The following is a 19,095-nucleotide window of genomic DNA, read 5'->3' on the forward strand; positions in this document are numbered from 1 at the left end:
GAGGGGTGGTTTTGACAGTTTCTAGCCTAAACTCTTTCTTTAAGTGAAAGTCAGGGGAGCCCAAAGGGTTCAGCTCTCCCCGGAGCCCCCTCGGCTGCCCTGAGCCCCCCATGCAGTGTGTTTGAAAAGCCTGGGTCAAGTGCACAAAGATCTCGGTCCCAGCCGAGGGACCACGCGAGACCACTTCTGAAAGGAACACGTATGTCGTAGAGTCTCAGGCAAACACATAACAGTTTGGTTTTAATCTTTACTTTCAATCCCAAACAATCTCCCTCCTTTTCATTACAAAACTTCTAAACAAACATGGACAGAAGAGGAAACCGACATTGGCAAACTCTGTGCCTTCAACAGGTGCCTCAGTAATTCCATCACCAACACCCGTGAGCAAGGCATGGCACCAGGCAGGCAGTGCCTGGGAATCAGAATGGCACCATAAAGGCACGCTCTTCTCATTTCATATAAAACTGATCAACACACAAAAAAGATAGACCGTGCGTCGATTTTACACATTCTGACACTCCCAAGAGCCTTCTCCTCTGGCAAGACTGGAGGGCCAGCTCTCCTGGAAGGGAGAGGCAGCCCAGCCTCTAAGTTCACCGACAGGACCAGCTGGATGTGCTGGGGAAGGCCCAGGGCACCAGGCCCCCCGGGCTCGGAGGGGTGGTCGCCCAGCCTGGCTCTGGCGCAGCAGCCCGGGGGGCCTGGCTGGTGCCTTCCTGCACAGGCAATGGGCTCCTCTCTCAGGCTCACCACAGGGTCTCTGAGCTTGTCTATCTAGGGGGCCGTGATCGAGTCAAGCAGCTGTTCGAAGCGTGTCAGTCTCTGACGGTATCATTCACCCCCTCCAGGACTCCGAGGAGAAGGAGCCGTCAGTCCACTGTGCCATTGTAGGACTTGCTGAATTTGTTGAAGGTGAAATCCACGGTGTGTGTGGAGATGGGCTTTCTGTACAGAGGGTTTGATGCCTACAGAACACAGAAGGCAGGAGGACACGTGTTAGTTGATTCGTGCCAACACCCACTCGGGGTTAGAGGCCCTCCCTTGGTCAGTACTCGGGAAGGAGCAGGCGCAGCACACGGGGGGGGGGGGGGGCGGCGGGGCGCCAGCCTCATGCCCGGGTGCGGGCCGCTCTAGCTCGCCGTGTGCGGGAAGGTCCCTCCCTCGTCTGAGCCTTCCCTCTCCACCATTACGGCTGCGAGACGGTCTCTGCAGTCCCTTCCAACTTTACCAGGAAACTAACGGGATTCAGGCGAGAAGCTCCCTGATTCTGCATCCAGTCCTTTGGGAACGCGTGGCTTGCTTGGGGAGACAAGACTTACATGCATGGACACGGTCACACACTGAGAACCTGAGGGCCTTCGCTGGGTCAGCTGTCTCTCTGAGACCATTCAGACTCTGGCCGCTGCAGCTGTGCCGAGCAGCTCTGCCCGGGTCTCCCGAGCCGGGTCTGGTGCGCGGCTCTGTGCAGGGCTGCCCCGCTCTTCGCCACCCAGGACTGAGCACATCTCTCTGCTTTTGTTTGGGTTTTAAATGCCAAAGACACTAGCGGGCCTTTATCACTGGCTCTGACTCAACCAAACTTTTTGTTTTTTAATTTAAATTTAATTTTTTTTCCTGAAGTGAGAAGCAGGGAGGCAGAGACACAGACTCCCACATGCACCCAATAGGGATCCACCCGGCATGCCCACCAGGAGGCGATGCTCTGCCCATCTGGGGCGTTGCTCCATTGCAACCAGAGCCATTTTAGTGCCTGAGGCAGAGGCCATAGAGCCATCCTCAGTGCCCGGGCCAACTTTGCTCCAATGGAGCCTTGGCTGCGGGAGAGGAAGAGAGAGATAGAAAGAAAGGAGAGGGGGAAAGGTGGAGAAGCAGATGACAGATTCTCCTGTGTGCCCTGACTGGGAATAGAACCCGAGACTTTCACACGCCAGGCTGACACTTTACCACTGAGCCAACTGGCCAAGGCCGACTCAGCCAGACTTCTAACCTTGGCATTTCTTTCTACCCCAACTTCTCCGTGGCTTACCATTTCATAGCGGGCCCTGGATTGCTCACTCTGGAACTTCGCAAACTCTCTGCGGTCGTGGATGGTGACGAGAAGCTTCCACAAGGCCAGCAGCACAATCCCAATCAGGAGGATACTGCCGACCACGGCCAGGAGGATGGTCATGGCATTGGGGGCCGTCCCACACTCTGGAGGGGACAGGAGGCACGGTGAGCAAAGGCACCAGCATCAGTGCGCCCCTCCCACCCCAACCTCAGGCCTAACTAAGATGAAAGGCAAGTGTCTCTCCCAAAAGTCATCCCTCTATTTTCTCTAGAGCCTCACTGCTTCTGGGAGACCTGGGTGGGCGGGCAGTTTCCTTCTACGCACATGACGTGAAAGAGTCAGAGAGGGATGGCAACGGTTCCAAGGCCACACAGCAAATCTATGGCCAAGTCCAGACAAGAACCTTGGTGGCTGCTCTGCCTCCTCCCACTGCCATGTGGGGGCTCCACCCACCCAGCTAACAGCACCCCCTCTCAGCCAGGCCCAGTGTGCAGTGCAGGATTCTGGACCACGCCTCACTCCACATAAATGGTTTCAGGTGCAGACCGGGCAGGCAGGAGGCATCGTGAAGCCGCTTCCATACGGGTCGGGCTGGGCTGCGGGCCAGCCAACATTCGTGAGTGCTTTGTGTGTGCCCTTTGGAGCAGATGTGCTTATTTTCAAAGACTCCAAGGACAGTGCCAGGAAACACAGCTTCATTCTTACAGGCATGCACCCTGGGCTGGTACCGCCACCCCTGCCTCTGCCCAGGGAAGAGACATCATGTGGTTTGGCCCAATTTGGAAAAACAGTTTGCAAGGCTGTGAATTATTGAGAGCACATATTTTTCTGTTCCCCCACCCTCCCTCCAGAGAAGACTAAAAGGGGTCACACTAGAAACCCTAATTACTCCAAGGCAAAAGGTCCCTGGGCACGAAGCACGCAGCAGAACAGTCTGTGACCGGATCAGAGCTGGATGTCCTCAGTGGCCCCGAGAGCCCAGTGGCCCCACCGCACGCAGGAACACTCCACCTGGCGCTCCACCGGCCCTTCCTGGACTCCCCACTGGGAAGTGCAGTGCCGGACAGGGCTGGGGGTCCACCCCATGCTCCCTGTCGCAAGCCCTGGCCTGCTCGGGCCTCATTGTCCCGCCCCGCCCTGGGTGCTCCCCGCAGAGCCCAGAAGCTCCCAGGATCGTCCCGCCCTGCCCTGCATGCTCCCTGCAGAGTCCAGAAGCTCCCAGGATCGTCCTGCCCTGCCCTGCGTGCTCCCCGCAGAGCCCAGAAGCTCCCAGGATCGTCCTGCCCCACCCTGCGTGCTCCCCGCAGAGCCCAGAAGCTCCCAGGATCGTCCCGCCCTGCCCTGCATGCTCCCTGCAGAGCCCAGAAGCTCCCAGGATCATCCTGCCCTGCCCTGCGTGCTCCCCGCAGAGCCCAGAAGCTCCCACGATTGGCCGTTAGCCCGTCGGGTTAGGTGCACTCTGTGCTTGCTCTCACCCTGTGGGTTCTCTCCTCCAGGACGGGACACTACCTAGATCCACCTCCAACACCTGTGCCCCAGGGCTAATCCCAGCAACAGGGCCCCGATATACAACCGTCTTCCTTCTAAACTCGAGGAGTCAGGCGGGGGTGGCTTAGAGTCCAGTCTTTATAAGGAAGTGACCCTCCTCTCTCTAAAGCAGGGGTCGGGAACCTATGGCTTGCGAGCCAGATGTGGCTCTTTTGATGGCTGCATCTGGCTCGCAGACAAATCTTTAATTAAAAATAATAATAATGTTAAAAATATAAAACATTCTCAGGTATTACAATCCATTCATTTTCTACCGTTCATGTTTATGATTGCGGGTGGCTGGAGCCAATCACGGCTGTCCTCCGGGACAACACCAAATTTTTATTGGATAATGCCTAAAGTACACGGGTCATCGTATGGCTCTCATGGAATTACATTTTAAAACGTGGCGTTCATGGCTCTCTCAGCCAAAAAGGTTCCTGACCCCTGCTCTAAAGTCTGGAAAGGGCAGAGAGGAAAGAGTGGGTGACCCCTGAGCAGAGAAAGGTCTCAGGAGCCGAGCCCCCTGGGGAAGGGGACGAGGGGCCCTCACCCACCTGGCTCCCTGAGGACTGTCAGGTTGGCCTTCCCGCTGGGCAGCTCCGTGTAGGCGAACAGCATGACACAGTCCTTGGCCGTCTTGTAGAAGCAAAGCACAGCCTCCTGGTCGTCTTTCACTGGAATGAAACCCGGCAGGAGCGTCCCGAGTGTGTTCCCGTGCCACCCGGAGCCGCCTGAGTGTGTTCCCGTGCCACCCGGAGCCGCCCGAGTGTGTCCCCGTGCCACCCGGAACTGCCAACAGGCAGGGCAAGGGGCCCAGGACCCACAGGAGGAAGGGGGTGCAGAGAGGGCTACAGGGGAGGCTAGGCCTTTAAAAATAAATTCCGGTTTCCCACATGGGGGACGCAGGCCCAGGAGCTGCGTGTGGTTTGCTCTGGACACATGGATCCCCTCAGACGTGAGGGGCCCCTGCGGGAAGCAAGGGAGGACCTGCACACCTCCCAAGTATGTGCTGGGGACGTGGACAGAAGGAGGCCCCGACCGGCCGGCGCACGGAACTGCTGCGGAACGGGGGGATGGAGAAGGGGAGAGCCACCCCGATGCCCGCTGGGGCCTGCGTCCACCTGGCCCAGGGCTGGTTGCAGAGGCCAAGCATTGGAAGTGTCCTTGGGGTGTAACACCAAAGAGACCCCAAAGGTGATGAGGCTATTTGGCTAACAGGCTGGTACCCACAGTGCTGCCTGAACCCCAAGACAAACTGAGCCAGTGCTGAAGGCCAGGGCCCAGCTGGACACTGATGGCCTCGCTCCTCTGTAGTAAGAAGCCCCTTCCACAAGCTGCCTCGACTCCTCCCTGACCCCCTGGCGGTTACCCAAGGTGAGGGGTCTCAGGCCCCTGACCAGACATCATCTGCATTCCAAGGCTCCCTGGGGCAAAGAACCACAGGGCGTGGCAGTGAGGACAGGGAGGGGCTGGGAAGGGCAGTCGGCCCGAAAGGCATGCGGCTCTTGTCGTGACGTGACGAGACCAGACGCCCTCGTCAGCTCTGGCCTTTGAGAGCCTGTCGTACAGGGGAGTGTCCCCTGGAACCAGATCAATCAGTGTGGCTTTCAAACACGAAGGCCGAGACGTTCACCTCAGCCCCAATCATAAGCGTGGTCTGCGTGAGTGTGACTGTGTGAGAGTGTGTACGTGTGTGAATGGAAAAAGCTAGGAGAAGGAAGGGAACAGGTCAGTGGTGAAGGCAAACAGGAACCTTCTCTGTGAAGCGACCACGTCATCTGACAGGGACAGACTGGCAGCTGGGGGTGGCCGGGGCGCTGCTCCCAGGAAACCCCTCTGTGGGCTGCGGGGAGGCACGGTCCTGTTTTACCAACTGCGTGTGTCTAGTTAGGGGGCAACGCCCCAGATCTGCAGGCGGAAACTGCTGTTCTGCCTTAATGTCCAGATGGAGACGGGGGGGGGGGGGGGGCAGGAACACAGCGTGAGGAAGGGACTCAGTGAGTGCCCAGGCCCCGCCCGCCAGGTCTAGCACAAGCCCTGGCGTACAGTTGGTGCTCAATGAATGTGTCGGCTGCACACGTGACTGGATAGACAGGCAGTCCCCAGGTTGTGAACGAGACAGGTCCTGCAGGTTTGTTCTTAAGTTGAATTTGCAGGTAAGCTGGAACAGGTACATTTACCTATTAAATACAACTTAGATGTTTGTCTTAACATTTATTTTTTCCTTTCTGTGCATATAAATACTTAAACATTTTCAAACCTACAGAACCTATCCCGTTCATAACCCGGGGACTGCCTGTACTCAAGAGCCACGGTGTGGCCAGAGGGACCCGTCCAGCGCAGGGAAGAGGAGCGAGGAGTCTGCAGCGAAGGCGTGTCAGGGCCGGGGACAGTCTGCAGCGAAGGCGTGTCAGGGCCGGGGGACAGTCTGCAGTGAAGGCGTGTCAGGGCCACGGGACAGTCTGCAGCGAAGGCGTGTCAGGGCCGGGGGACAGTCTGCAGCGAAGGCGTGTCAGGGCCGGGGGACAGTCTGCAGCGAAGGCGTGTCAGGGCCGGGGGACAGTCTGCAGCGAAGGCGTGTCAGGGCCGGGGGACAGTCTGCAGCGAAGGCGTGTCAGGGCCGGGGACAGCCTGCAGCGAAGGCGTGTCAGGGCCGGGGGACAGTCTGCAGCGAAGGCGTGTCAGGGCCGGGGACAGTCTGCAGCGAAGGCGTGTCAGGGCCACGGGACAGTCTGCAGCGAAGGCGTGTCAGGGCCACGGGACAGTCTGCAGCGAAGGCGTGTCAGGGCCGGGGGACAGTCTGCAGCGAAGGCGTGTCAGGGCCACGGGACAGTCTGCAGTGAAGGCGTGTCAGGGCCACGGGACAGTCTGCAGCGAAGGCGTGTCAGGGCCGGGGACAGTCTGCAGCGAAGGCGTGTCAGGGCCGGGGGACAGTCTGCAGCGAAGGCGTGTCAGGGCCGGGGGACAGTCTGCAGCGAAGGCGTGTCAGGGCCGGGGACAGTCTGCAGCGAAGGCGTGTCAGGGCCGGGGGACAGTCTGCAGCGAAGGCGTGTCAGGGCCACGGGACAGGCGCTGGGCTGGGAGTCGGCAGCAGCTGCGGGGGGGGGGGGGGGGGGGGGCGTGGCTGCCAGACCGAGCTGCTGGCGTGGAGTCCCTTTCAGGGGACAGAGCCTTTCCCCCCACCATTTTAACCATTTCTAGAGTGTAGAATCTAGTCGTCTTTAGTAATTCCCCATGTTGTGTATCCATTCCTACTACCTACTACCAGATCTTCCTATCACTGCACGGAGAAAGCCCACGCATGTGAGCAGTCAGTCTCCAGTTCCCTGGCAGCTCCTCGTCCACTCTGCCCCTGTGGCTTTGTCTGTTTGGGGCATTCATATAAACGGAATCGTATAACGTGTGTCCTTTTCTGTCTGGCTTCTTTCACTCAGCACGTTTGCGAGGTTCATCCGTGCCCTGGCGTGCACCAACACTTCAGTCCTTTCAATGGCTGAATAGTATTCATTGTGTGGAGGTAACACGCTTTATTTTTCCATTCCTTGGTTCATTTGGGTTGTTTCTGATTTTTGACTATTATGAATAAGATGCTGTGAACATTCCAGTCCAAGTGTTTGCACTGCCCTGTGTTCTAATTCTCTTGTGCATGCACCTGGAAGTAGAAATTCTGGACTGTAGGTGACTCTATGTCTAACATTGGGGGAACTTCCAAACTGTTTTCCACAGTGGCCATACCATTTTATATTCCCAGCAGAAGTCTCCGAGGGTTCCAACACAGGGCCACTGTGACTTGGTGTAAACAGAGGGTTCTAGAACAGTTCCAGATGCAGTTACATGCTTATCCACGTGCTCTGCAGCCCTTCCCTGCAGAACCGCCTCGGCCGGGACAGCCACACTGTCCCAGAGAAGGCAGGGAAGCCGCCTGAGACGGTGAAAAGCACACATCTCTGTCCCTCCTCGGCTGAGCCTCCTTACAGGCTCACGGTCAGCCATGGACTTGTAGCCACTCTTCCAGAGGTAAAGGCAGAGGGATGGAGAGATGGTGTCAAACTTGAGTGGCTAGAGTGAGAAGAGCCTTAAAATATAAGCTGCTGGGCAAGAAAACAGAACTTGGAGTGGGCAAGATCTGCAGAAACGGGAGAAGAGCCAGGCATCACTCAGTCCGGGTTCAATCGGACCGAATGAGAGCGCTGCCCTCTCTGAGGCCCGCAGCATCGTGACAGCTGTGCTGGGCGGAGGCCAGACGGCGCAGAGACTGGCTAGCTGTGCACCGGCCGGGGTTTCCCTGTTTCTTAGGCCCACAGCTGGTATATTTCCCAGCCACCCTTGCAGTTAAATGTGGATGGACATGTGTACCACTTCCAGGCCCAGCCCATATAAACCTCTCACACGATTCTTCACTCTGTCTTTTCCCATTTGCTGACTAAATGGAGAGGGTGCCGAGGACCTTGAGGAGGGGGAAACCTCAGTGCTGAGGGTGCCTGGGTTCCTGAGTGACCACATGGAAGGCCCTGTAAACCAGGAACATCGTCACTGGACTTTCAGTGAGAGATGAACTGGCATTCTGTTTAAGTCACTGAGATTTGGGGTTTATTTGTTACAGCAGCTAACAATACTTATTCTAACTAACATACGAACTTCTCAGAGAGCATAGGAGAAGATTGGGTTACAGTGCTGGGACAGAAACTTATGAACAAGGAGGTCTGGTACCCAGAGCATCTGGAACTGATACCCCAGCATAAGCTCCCGAGTCCTCTTAGGGAGCAGCAGTCACGCCAAGGACACGGAGGCGAAAGCTACCTCCTGTCCACGAAACAGCCCCGAAGAACATATCTCAGGGGGCAGAATCTCTGTGTGTCTGAAAGATCCACAAGGGGACAGCCGCCCTAGCACACTCACCGATGGTGTCCACCCACGTGATCACCTCATCCTTGCACAGGTTTTGACAGGTCTGGTTGTCAGCAGCGCTCCCTGAGTGAAGCAACAAGCACTCGACACACTCCCTTTGGAAAAGAGGAAAAAAATTTGTGGGTGTTAGATGCTGTGCAGTTGCTCTACACATATTGATATAATGAGCCCCCACGACACAGATCCCAGCCCTGTCTTCAGATATTCAGCTTCAGGGAAGTTCCTGCTCTGCCCCCCTTGCTGCTGTTATATAGGGAAGCCCCCGGGTTCTTGGAGGAATGTATGTGAGTTCAGAGCCATGTCTGGTCTACATGTCAAGTTGCAGGTTGGAGACCTTTCAAATTCTGATGCTGGAAGCCAAATCCATCTGCACTCTGGTGCATCAAACGCCCAACCAAGGAGTCTGCTCCAAGCCAGAAGTTTCCGAGTGATAAAGAAATGTGATCCCAGCCTTGCAGAGTGGTCCTCACACCCCAAGACCAGTGCTCGATGACCCCACATCGCTTCAATTCCCAGGCTCTCCCCCACCCCCTGGTCACCACCGAGGCAGGCTCTCAACCTTCCTGCACATTAAACTCTCCAGGGCAGCTTTGAAGACAAAATGCCACTGCCTTAGCTGAGCAGCCACGGAACCATGTCTGTGGGATGGGGCGGCAGAAATGGGAGGGTGAGAGCAGCTACAGGGCAGAGTGGGTGGGGGAACAGCCAGCTGACTGGGGCGGTTCAGGGACTTTGTAAAAAAGGAGATGAGCCCCCCAAACAGGGGCTTTCTCAGGAACTGGGTTCAGACTCAAGAGCCAAGTGAGCTGGGAAGGCCACGCCTCCCGCCTCCCTACAGCTGTGCCCTGGCACCAGAGTGCAGGGTGACCTCACAGAGCCTCAGCCCCATGGGGACAGCTGCCCTGCTTCCCCCGCAGGCCTGTGGGTCTGGGGAGCTCTCTAGCAACATATAGAGGATGTACAACCACAATGCATCGCCTTTGTTTTCATCATCTGCTTGCCGTTACTGCATCTCCAGGGCAGAAACTCTGGACTGGAATGTCAGAACTGGAAGGCGGCTCAGAGGGCATTTCATCAAGTCCCTTAAATTTACAGGTGCGGGAAATGAGCTCTAAGAGAAGTCAAGGGCAGCTGGACCCAGCACCCAAGCGTCCGTCTCTCAGACAGCCCCCTCCCCAAATCCTGATCACTAAGGAGAAACAGACAAGTGAGTAGTAGATCATGAAGAGAAAGTGGGTAAGATTTTCTTAAGACAGTTCTCATATGCTTAAGAATTCAACTATTCCAGGAGTGGCCACAAAAATCCCACTCTCCTGGGAATGACTTCATGGAAACATTCTGGAGTTACAAACAAGTTGGTGATGTTTGCATTTTCCCTGAGGCCAGAACTCCAGAGGGCCTGCTAGTGAGACTTGGCTGCAGCACACGGACCCAGCTCCCTGCCCCCACCTCCGCCTCCTGGATTAGCACATTGCAAAGAAGGAAGGCTGTTTCTGGTCTCAGCTGGGGTTCTCTGTGCCCTCCGTCTGAGCATCCCCTGTTCTCATTAGACCACGGGCTACTTTTAGGAAACATTCCCTAAGTATCCACGTCAACACAGCAGTGTAGGCATAGCAGTCAAACTTCTATGATTCGCATACTGGGTTAAAACTTGTGATATATTGTAGCCATGCATTAAAATAGTCTGTAAGCAAACAAGTTGCTGAGAGACTTTGCACAGAATCTGTTAATTGAAATCAGCTGAGGATAAGTGTAAACTCGCCCAAAGTGAAAGGTGTATGTGGTTAGTTCTAGAAAGTAAGAGATTGGGTGCTCTGAACCCCCCCCCCCAGGGGGGAGGGAGACATAAGGTAGCTCTCAGCAAAGCAGCAAGTAGAAAAACAGACTGATATAAATCATTATCAAAGGGACTTTATTTTCTTTAAATTGCAACTCAGCCATGAAAGAGAGGGTCAGTGTGACCCAGAGACCAGTCAGAAACAGAGAGGTTCCCTTACAGCATCTCTGCTCTCCCAGCTCCTTGGGTATTGCTTAATGGATAATAAATGATCAAGTCTATGTCTTTCAGGAAATGAATACTTTAAACATTTAAAGCTGAGGGGTTATCTTCCCTTGGGACCTGTTAACTGACCTAAGCCAATCATACACTGCCTTGCTGCTCCAGAGGAAGGGAAGAGAGGGCTTGATCTACTTTTATTGATTCCACGTGTGCGATCTCAGCGTGGCCCCCACCCCACAAACTCTGTGTGCCCCGAGGACTGGGAACATGTACTCAAAGGGTTCTGCTGGTGGGAGTTGAGGGGAGGGCACCTCCCAGCAACATACTGTGTGCACAATGGCTGGGATTTAACGCTCCGCTGGCCACCGCATTTTGGACTCCAGACCCAGGATCCTAACCTCCGCCCCTGGGGTGTTTCTCTTTGAATTTCTGTTGTTTCCCCACTCTTAGCAGGTCTAAAGTGGATCTGGTTTTCTTCTCTCTTACTCTCTTGTCTCTCTTCCAATGACACAGAGCAAAATCTGGCCCTGTCTATCTTGCCTCTCCATCTGCAGCCAGCTTTCAATTACCCACGCCTGGACTGCTTGTGGCAAGCGTCCAGCCAGGGTCCTGCCACCCAGAACGCTTCTGCGCACGGACTGACCAGCAGCCACGGCGGGACCAGGAGGCATGAACTCATTTCATTATCGGCCTGAGCCAGACGTGTGGAGGGGAAATCTGCCAAGAAGAAAACTGCATCTGCATTGCCAACCCAAGAGCGGCGTCCTCTGTACTGTTATTTGGTTCTGATCAGCTGTGCTCTGCGCCTCTCCCTGCTCGCCCCCTGGCGCCGATGGTGATGGCAGAGCTCTTTCTCCAGCAAAATTCAAGAGAAACTGTCACTCCTGCTTTCCTGATGGCCTAACTCCTTGGTTTTCTGCGCTCCCTCTCACTGGACTCTGGCAGCGTGAGGGCAGAGGTGGGGGAGGTCAGCCGGGGAACGTGCCCCGTGGCTGCGTCAGGGAAGGCCCGGTGCCCGGGTGCCCGGTCGGACAATCTGTGCCTTCATCAGCACTCCACGCGGGCGCTCCATTATCTGTATAAATGGAGCAGAAAATGCAGCAGCCACGGCAGTTTGTTCTCCGCGTGCCTCATCCAGGACGGGAGCCCTGCTGCCACATCCACCTTCTGTTCATCTTTTGTTTAAAGCAGCGTTTCCCATTCTGTGTCCTGTGACACGCAGTTCGGGAGATGTTAAATTGGGGGGGGGGGTCAAGTGCATCTGAAGGAAAGATGCACCCGAGTCCCCTTCTGAAATAATAGCACACTGAAGGCTCTGAGATGTTATTTTGGTATCAAAAACAATTTAATTTTCCTCAATGATCTTGTCATTTCTAAATTCATTTAGCAATAGACTAGCAGCCTTTTAAAAAATTTTTTTTTCTGTTTTGTTATTTTCTTACAAAATCCCCAGGGAACCAAAATCTCAAAAATGCTATTTGAGTTCACATTAGTAAGAGTTTCTGCTCCCTGGAAGGCTGAGGGGTGGGGGTGGGGAAAGGGGGAGGGGGAGGGGGAGGGGAGCTAGAGGCTGGAAGACAGCCTGGGCAGGGTGTGAGGCTGGAGGGTGGGGGTGGGGAGAGGGGGAGGGGGGGAGGGGAGCGAGAGGCTGGAGGGGGGCCGGGGGGGCATTACCTCTTGGTGCTGCAAGCATCTGGGCAGGTTGGGCACTTCTCACATGTCTCCCCAAAGGCTCCTGGCGCAGTGCACTGGCACTGCCCACAGACGCAGTGCCCGCGATCGCTGCAGATCTGGCCATCCTTGCCCCGGCATAAGCTGATGTCTGTTGAGCAGTTACAGTTGTCCCCGATATAACCTGCGTGGCATTTGCATTCTCCGCAGTGACAGTCACCATGTCCTAAAAGGATACACATGGTACATTAGCACCTGTATAGATGCATAACCAACTATCTAGTACCCGTCAGATACAGGCACTGGGGACCCAACAGGAGACACTGCGCCCTCAGAGGCGGTCTGGCAGACAGAGAGGACCTGGTGTGGACAGGGAGCGGCAGCAGGGGCCTGGGCAGCTTGCACGGCAGCCTGGCTGGGTCTGGGCCGTGCTCTAAGTTGGTCCAGAACTTAGCCCAGTCATGCCACAGGACCAGGACCCAGAGGGTTTCTTCCTGCCTCAGTTGTTGTGTGACTCACAGTTCCCAAATATGTCCATGTCCTAATCCCCAGAACCTGTGAACATTATTTTATATGGCAAGAGAGACTTTGCAGAAGCAATTAAGGGAAGGATTTTGAGATGGAGGGATTCTCCTGGATTATTCAGTGGGCCCTACATGCCACCACAAGGGTCCATGTGAGGGGAAGACAAAGGGAGACAGGCAACAGAGCCAAGAGGCTGTGCTGCTGCCTTGGAGGATGGAGGAGGAGGCCACCGGCCAAGGAATGGAGCTCAGAAGACAGAAAGGGCAAGAAAACAGATCCTTCCCCGGAGCCTCTAGAGGGCGTGCTGTCGCCTTGACAAGCCCAGTAAAAAGGATCTCAGACTCCAACTTCCATCACAAATAAATTTGTGATGCTTAAGTCACTAAGTTTGTGGGAATCTGTTACAGCCACAATAGGAATCCAGCACAGCTGTCACCTCTCAGTGTTAGGGGTGCTGCACCCTTGCTCTGGCCGTGGACCCGCGGCCCCGGGCAGGGGGACAGAGCAGGTACTGAGAGCACGGTGGCTGGCAGTGAACAACGCTCACTATACATGTCTGCTGCACGGTGGAAACTCGACCAAACCTAACAGCCACTGGGAGGTGGGCGGGGATCCTCCTCCTCCTCATTTACCAAGTCATGACACAGCAGATGAAGTGGCTTGTTGAGGGTCACAGAGCCAGCGGCCCTCAGGACAGGATGCAAACCGGGGAGTTTGGCTCCAGGTCTGTGGCCTCAACTCTAGGATCCACTATCTCTCAGGAGAAAAGATCAGGTTCTCAGGGACCCCTTCCAGAACCTGCAGGGGGGAGGCTGGGATCCCCTCAAGGTTCTGCGGGGTCAAGGGCACGGAAGCGCACGGCTCAAAGAATCAAGTATGTGTGAGTATACCGGGCACAGGTGTGTGAAGGTATGTATGAAAGTGTGCACCAAGCATGTGTGAGCATGTGCACCAGGCATGTGTGCGAATGGGTGTGAGAGTGAGCATGTGCACCAGCCTGTGCATGATGGGCAGTGAAAAGCATGGACAGGGCCCTCTGCAAAGAGGGCCAGTATAGGGTCCATATAGGACATGGCCCTTCCCTCTCCCCAGCTCTGTGGTCACACATCCTGACTGTGATTCATGAGATAAAGGGTAGTAAAACTGTAACTAAGGTTTTACTAAGAACAATAAAACTGAGTCACAGATCTGTATCAGGAAGGAATAACACCAAATGGTGTATACCCTTCCTCCTACCTCCTGCTTGTTTGTTTGCACACAGACAAAATGTTTCCCATGAGTAATTACTAAGAGCTTAGCAATTTAAACCACAGCCCTACCCAGTGGGGTGCAGAACATTCACTGGCCACCATCAGTGCTGACCCTATACATAGGTAACAAAAGCCACATCCAGTCCATCTGGTCCTCCTTGTTGGTTTCTTTGGGATCTCGCAACAACACCAGATCCATTTTCCAGGTCCGGACCTCCTGTATTACAGCCAGGAGCCTGACAGTTAGTGGATTCTCAATTTTCTATGCTAAAAGTGCCTGAAAGCAGTGCTATAAATGGTGCTTAATTAAAAAAAAAATCTTCCTATTACTATCATTGCAGCATATTTTCCTTCTTGATGCCACTTTGCTAAGGCTGACATTAGTAGCATCAAGATTCTGTAGTCATTGAGTCAGTTATCCTGGGAGTTGGATCCCAGCACCCTTTGTGAGACCACCAGTGAGTGTGACCCACAATTAGGGTCAGGACCTGACTTAGAGAGCCTCCTCACCCCACGTACTTCCTGTCCCCCTCCCCCTGTCAGCTCTGTAGTGCTGAGAATGTGCCCCGCAGCAGGGAGGCCACCTGGAACTGCCAGGCTTCCCAATCCTCCCGGGTGAGAGCCTCTCCATTCGCCAGGGGCTCGGAGCCACAGCAGATACTGTGCATATGGCAGCCCTCGGGAGAGGTGAGGGATGCCAGGCCGGGCAGGGAGGAGGCTGTGGGGTGCAGCTTATCTGCCTAGAAGCCGGTGTGTGATGTGTGAGCCACAGGAGAGAGCAGCACCCCTGCTCAAGGGCTACGGGGGAGGGGCAGAGGAGAATGGCAGCGGAGTGCTCAGCTCATCCTGGGGAGGGAGAAATGCAGACCTTCCTCTCCGCCAGCCCATGAACAGCGCTGCTTTCAAGCCCAGCCGCGGCAGTCAGGAAACCACTCCCCACAGGAAGTCTTCCCAAATAAATGGCTCCAATCGCAAAACTCCCTCACTCTCTAGCCTCAGGGACCACACTGGTCAAAAGCCTGTTTTAAATTAACATGGTTCACTGTCGTGGGTAATGTTCCCCTCAACATTCAATTATGAAAAATTTCCAAACCAGCAGCCAAGTTGAAAGAATTGTACAGTGAACATTCATCTACCCACCACCCACATTCCACATTCGTATGTTACCTGTTCCTTTATTCAATGTCTAGCCAGCCCTTGATCCATCAATGGTTATTTTTAAAAATGCATTTCAAAGTGAGCTGCGGATATCAGTGTACTTCAGGGGTGGGTGTTTAGCCCTGGCACCCCCAGTGGCCGTGCATCACACTGTCCGTAAAGCAAGAACGCAAACAGCCAACGGCGTGGTCAGCGCCATACTTACGAGCAGCTAAGATGGTACTTGGGCCAGAGGGACTGCTTTGCTTGAGATGGTGCGTGTGGTTTTCTTTCCTACTCATATTGTTTTTGGCAGCAATATAAAAGTATCCAATTATAAGCTGACACAATATTCCAAAGTGTCAAAGCTTTGGAGAGGAAGTAGTATGTTCTTCTGTGGCAGAGTTGGGTTTGGGTAAACTGTGTGTGCTGAGGGGGAACCTGCTCCCACGCAGACTGGGCGTCTCAGTGGAAATGACGGCAAATCAGGCAGAGGGGGGACAGTGAGGCAGATTGCTGCGTGCACCGGGCTGGGTAAGGCGACCCCCATCTGGGGCTGATGCTTAAAGCTATTTTTAGCACCTGAGGCTGTGGCACTCCAACAGAGCTATCCTCAGTGCCCGGGCCACACTGGAACCAGTCGCCACTGGCTGCAGGAGGGGGAGAGGGACAGAAGGGGGAGAGGGACAGGGGAGAAGCAGATGGTCACTTCTGTGTGCCCTGACCGGCAATCAAACCTGGGAAGTCCATACACCGAGTCAATGCGCTATCCACTGAGCCACCAGCCAGGGCCAGTTCATCACCTTTCAAAGACAGCTTAAAGCAGCTGCAGCAAAGATGTGGCACAGGCCACCATGTCCTCCTTCAAACCTTTGGCAGGCAGTGCTGTCGCATCATGGGGTTCTTTTCTCGGGAGCCTAGGCTGGGCCTCAGAATCCCCTTCAGTACTGCACTCCAAGTAGGTACTACCAACTTGTGGGAGCAGCACACAAGATAAAGGTGTAAAGCTTCAAAGTCTGCCTTAGAAAGCATGTCCCATATAGAGTGTCAAAAACTAGAAAGGCCTGGTCACATTTGTTCCTAATCCAAATGTCTCAAATCCTGCAGTTGGACCTGAACTTGCCTTTCCCTTAACCTGCATGTGCAGAGATTTCTCTCATCTTCTGTTCCATCCTTGGTCTCTCTTAACATCCTAGGAACACAAGTTATTAAAATGATGAGGGTCATTTGGCCCTGTCCCAAGGATCAATAACCTGTCAATCACCAGTGGAAGTGAATGAGGGACTGGGAACATGGTTCTGCCTAACAATACACAGAGGGCCTAAGCAACGACTCTTCATCAAAACAAAGCTCGTTTAGAATGAATGCTATCCCCAACACCTTGGCAGAGTGAGCTGAGTTTAACGACGCCTGTTTAACGTTGTGCAGACATAAAAATATTTTCATTACACACAGAGATACTGAAGGGCATGTGAAAGCACTTTGTGAGCTGTGAATTGCTACATGTGCAAGTTATTATTAGTACTACCTGTGTTAGAATGATTGACAGCTAAATGGACAGGAAGTTGTAAATGTGTCTATTTATACAGAATTTCAGCTCTGCAGAATTCAACAGCTTTCCTTCAGCACTACAGTGCTGTGTGGGCTGGGGGCCAAGACGCAGCCCCTTGCTTTCTTTCATAAAATAGAAAGCCGAGTGTTTAGAGGAAGAGGTACCCTTGAAGTAGGCGGGGAAGGAGCTTCCGGAAAGGACGGAGAAGAGCCGGTGGCCTGGAAGCCGGCAGGGACGAGAGAGGAAGCCCCAGCACTAGTGCTCTGTTGAGGTCAAGAAGGGCCATTCCCACAGTGGCTCTGGGTTTCGCCACAGTCAGTGGAAATCTGAGGGCAGAGTCCAGCTAGCAGAGGGGTGAGGAAGTGATGACAGCTGCGTAGGCAACTCTGTAAGGAATCCGGTTGTGCAGGAGAAGGAAGTGAGGAGAACAGGAGGACGGGATTTTGCAGACGGGGTATATCTGAGCATACCTCTGATTAAATAAAAGAGTAGGAGCGGAGAGCCTGGAGGGAAACGGAAGAGCCCAGTGCAGGGCGCGCGCGTGCACACACACACACACACACACACACACACACACACACACGCACACACACACACAGCCGTCACAGCAGGGGGCGAAGTGGCAGGGGGAGGGCAGGGGTGAGCTGGGGGCTGGGCGGTGGCCAGGTGGAGAGGCCACAGTTCTCAGTGCCCGCAGTGGCGCTCCAGGTCATGGCGATCAACTCTGAAAGGCCAAGGGGCAGTGCTGGGACCAAGTTCAACACTGTCCCCTATCATTCGCTAGGTCACCTTGGGCAAGTCCCTAACGCTGTGTGATGATGTTTCCTCATCTGTCAATGAGGACAATGCCTTCCTGTGGGGATGCTGTTAAAAAGTATGGGCACTATGGCAAGTAAACGCCCTCAGGTGGCATCGGGCACACGAGGGCGCTCAGGGAATGGTGGCAGGAACGCGGGGACTGCCCCTGGAGCAGAGCCATCGAGGAACGAGGAGGCCAAGGTGTTGGACAGCTCGCCACAGGGAAATACAGCAGACAGTGGGGCCAGGGGGAGTGGGGGCCAGTGTGGTGGGATGTAGAGGGTGACCAGGAAGTCAGCAAGTGACAGGGACAGGGGGAGGTCGAGACTGTGCAGTGGGGCACAGCCTCGAAGGAGGGCAGGGCCTTGCAGGGGTGGAAAGCCACCATTCGAAGGGAGCACTGAGGAGTGAGCAAGTGCCGACTGGGGTGGGGGAGGGGTAGCACCCCCCACCTTCACCCCAGCAACGCTCTGAGGGGCGGTGTTCCAGGAAAAGGAGGGCGTGGGGGTTTCTGCATAGGCTACAAACAAAGAGGAGGCTGCTGACCAGGGAACGTGAGGCTGGTGAAGAACAAAGCCAGATACAAGGACACATTTAGAAAATGGGGCAGTAGAGTACCGTGGTTACTGCAAGGCTCCGGAATCGAGGGCCTGGGTTGGCCTCCTGAACCCGCTATTTACCAGCAGGAATGCCTGTCTAACCCCTCTGTATTTTGGTTTCTTCATTTTTGTAAATGGAACTAATAACAAGGCCCCCTCGTAGGGCTGTCGTGTGAGTTAAGCCGCCCAATCTGTGTAAAGAACTTGGTGTCTGGCCTACAGTAAGTGCTCAGTAAGTGCTAGCCATCTCCATCTCCATCATCATATAATGGGAGTGAGGGGAGGGGAAGCTTGGAGTAGATCTTGGAGGCTTGGAGGGGAAGCACTTTCTGGGAGCTCAAGTCAGACTTCCAGGGTCAGAGCTCGGGCACCCAGCCTGAGGGGAGAGGCCCTAGTGCCCGGAGCCATGGGGGGAGGCTGACACACCAAGGGGCCTGGGCCTGGCAGGGAGCCGGCCCCCTGAGGTGTGCCAGAGGACAGCAGGGAACACCAGTGTCGCCAGTGAGGGCGGGAATCGAACTGGGCCCTCAGCAGGAAGGAGGCCGCCAGATGTCTGAGGCAGGGCTGTGTGACCTGCAGGGTACATATCGTCTCTCCACTGCTGGTCCAAAAATAGTCCCCATCAGCTCAGAAGCACCTCAGGGGCAGCTTCTGCCCCGCCCCCCAGGAATCCATTCTGCTGGCAAAGAGCTGCGGAGGGGAGGACGAGGCTCCTTCCTGAGGCAGGAAGGCCACTTCCCGTTGTTTTCCCGCGCTCCTGCCCCCCACCCCTGAGGGTGTATGATCACTTCCTCTCTCCCATTGTTCCCTCCCAGGTTCTGGCTCTCCCATGATATCCCCCTCTCCTCAGGCCCCTGGGTGCCCCCTCTCCCTCAGACTCCAGAACCCCCTCCTCTCACAGCCCTGTCTGCCCCGTCCCCAGCTCTCTCTTCCCCCCTCAGAACCAGAGGCAGCCATGTAAACAGGAAGTGGTTAAGAGAAAGAAAAAGGAGCGTGTCCTGGACCGCCTTTGCTCATTTGGGATATTTCCCTGTCACTGGAGGTCAGGTCTTGTCTGTGTTCTGGACACCTCTGGG

The 19,095-nt window shown here is 54.9% G+C and overlaps 1 protein-coding gene across 1 annotated transcript in view; it reads right to left on the bottom strand.

Annotated features, from left to right (window-relative positions):
* Positions 1 to 212: 212 nt before the first annotated feature.
* ITGB5 (integrin subunit beta 5) overlaps positions 213 to 19,095 on the bottom strand; it is a 144,903-nt gene continuing 126,020 nt past the window's right edge. Inside the window, exons 11-15 of the mRNA XM_066240754.1 lie at positions 12,162 to 12,384; positions 8,480 to 8,583; positions 4,135 to 4,254; positions 2,027 to 2,193; positions 213 to 965 (exon numbers count right to left, since the gene is read on the bottom strand). Of these exons, the coding sequence (XP_066096851.1) occupies positions 870 to 965; positions 2,027 to 2,193; positions 4,135 to 4,254; positions 8,480 to 8,583; positions 12,162 to 12,384 (710 nt within the window). The 3' untranslated portion in view covers positions 213 to 869. The remainder of the gene's footprint in view (positions 966 to 2,026; positions 2,194 to 4,134; positions 4,255 to 8,479; positions 8,584 to 12,161; positions 12,385 to 19,095) is intronic.

This window comes from Saccopteryx bilineata, chromosome 8, assembly GCF_036850765.1.
Source record: "Saccopteryx bilineata isolate mSacBil1 chromosome 8, mSacBil1_pri_phased_curated, whole genome shotgun sequence".
Taxonomy (NCBI): domain Eukaryota; kingdom Metazoa; phylum Chordata; class Mammalia; order Chiroptera; family Emballonuridae; genus Saccopteryx; species Saccopteryx bilineata.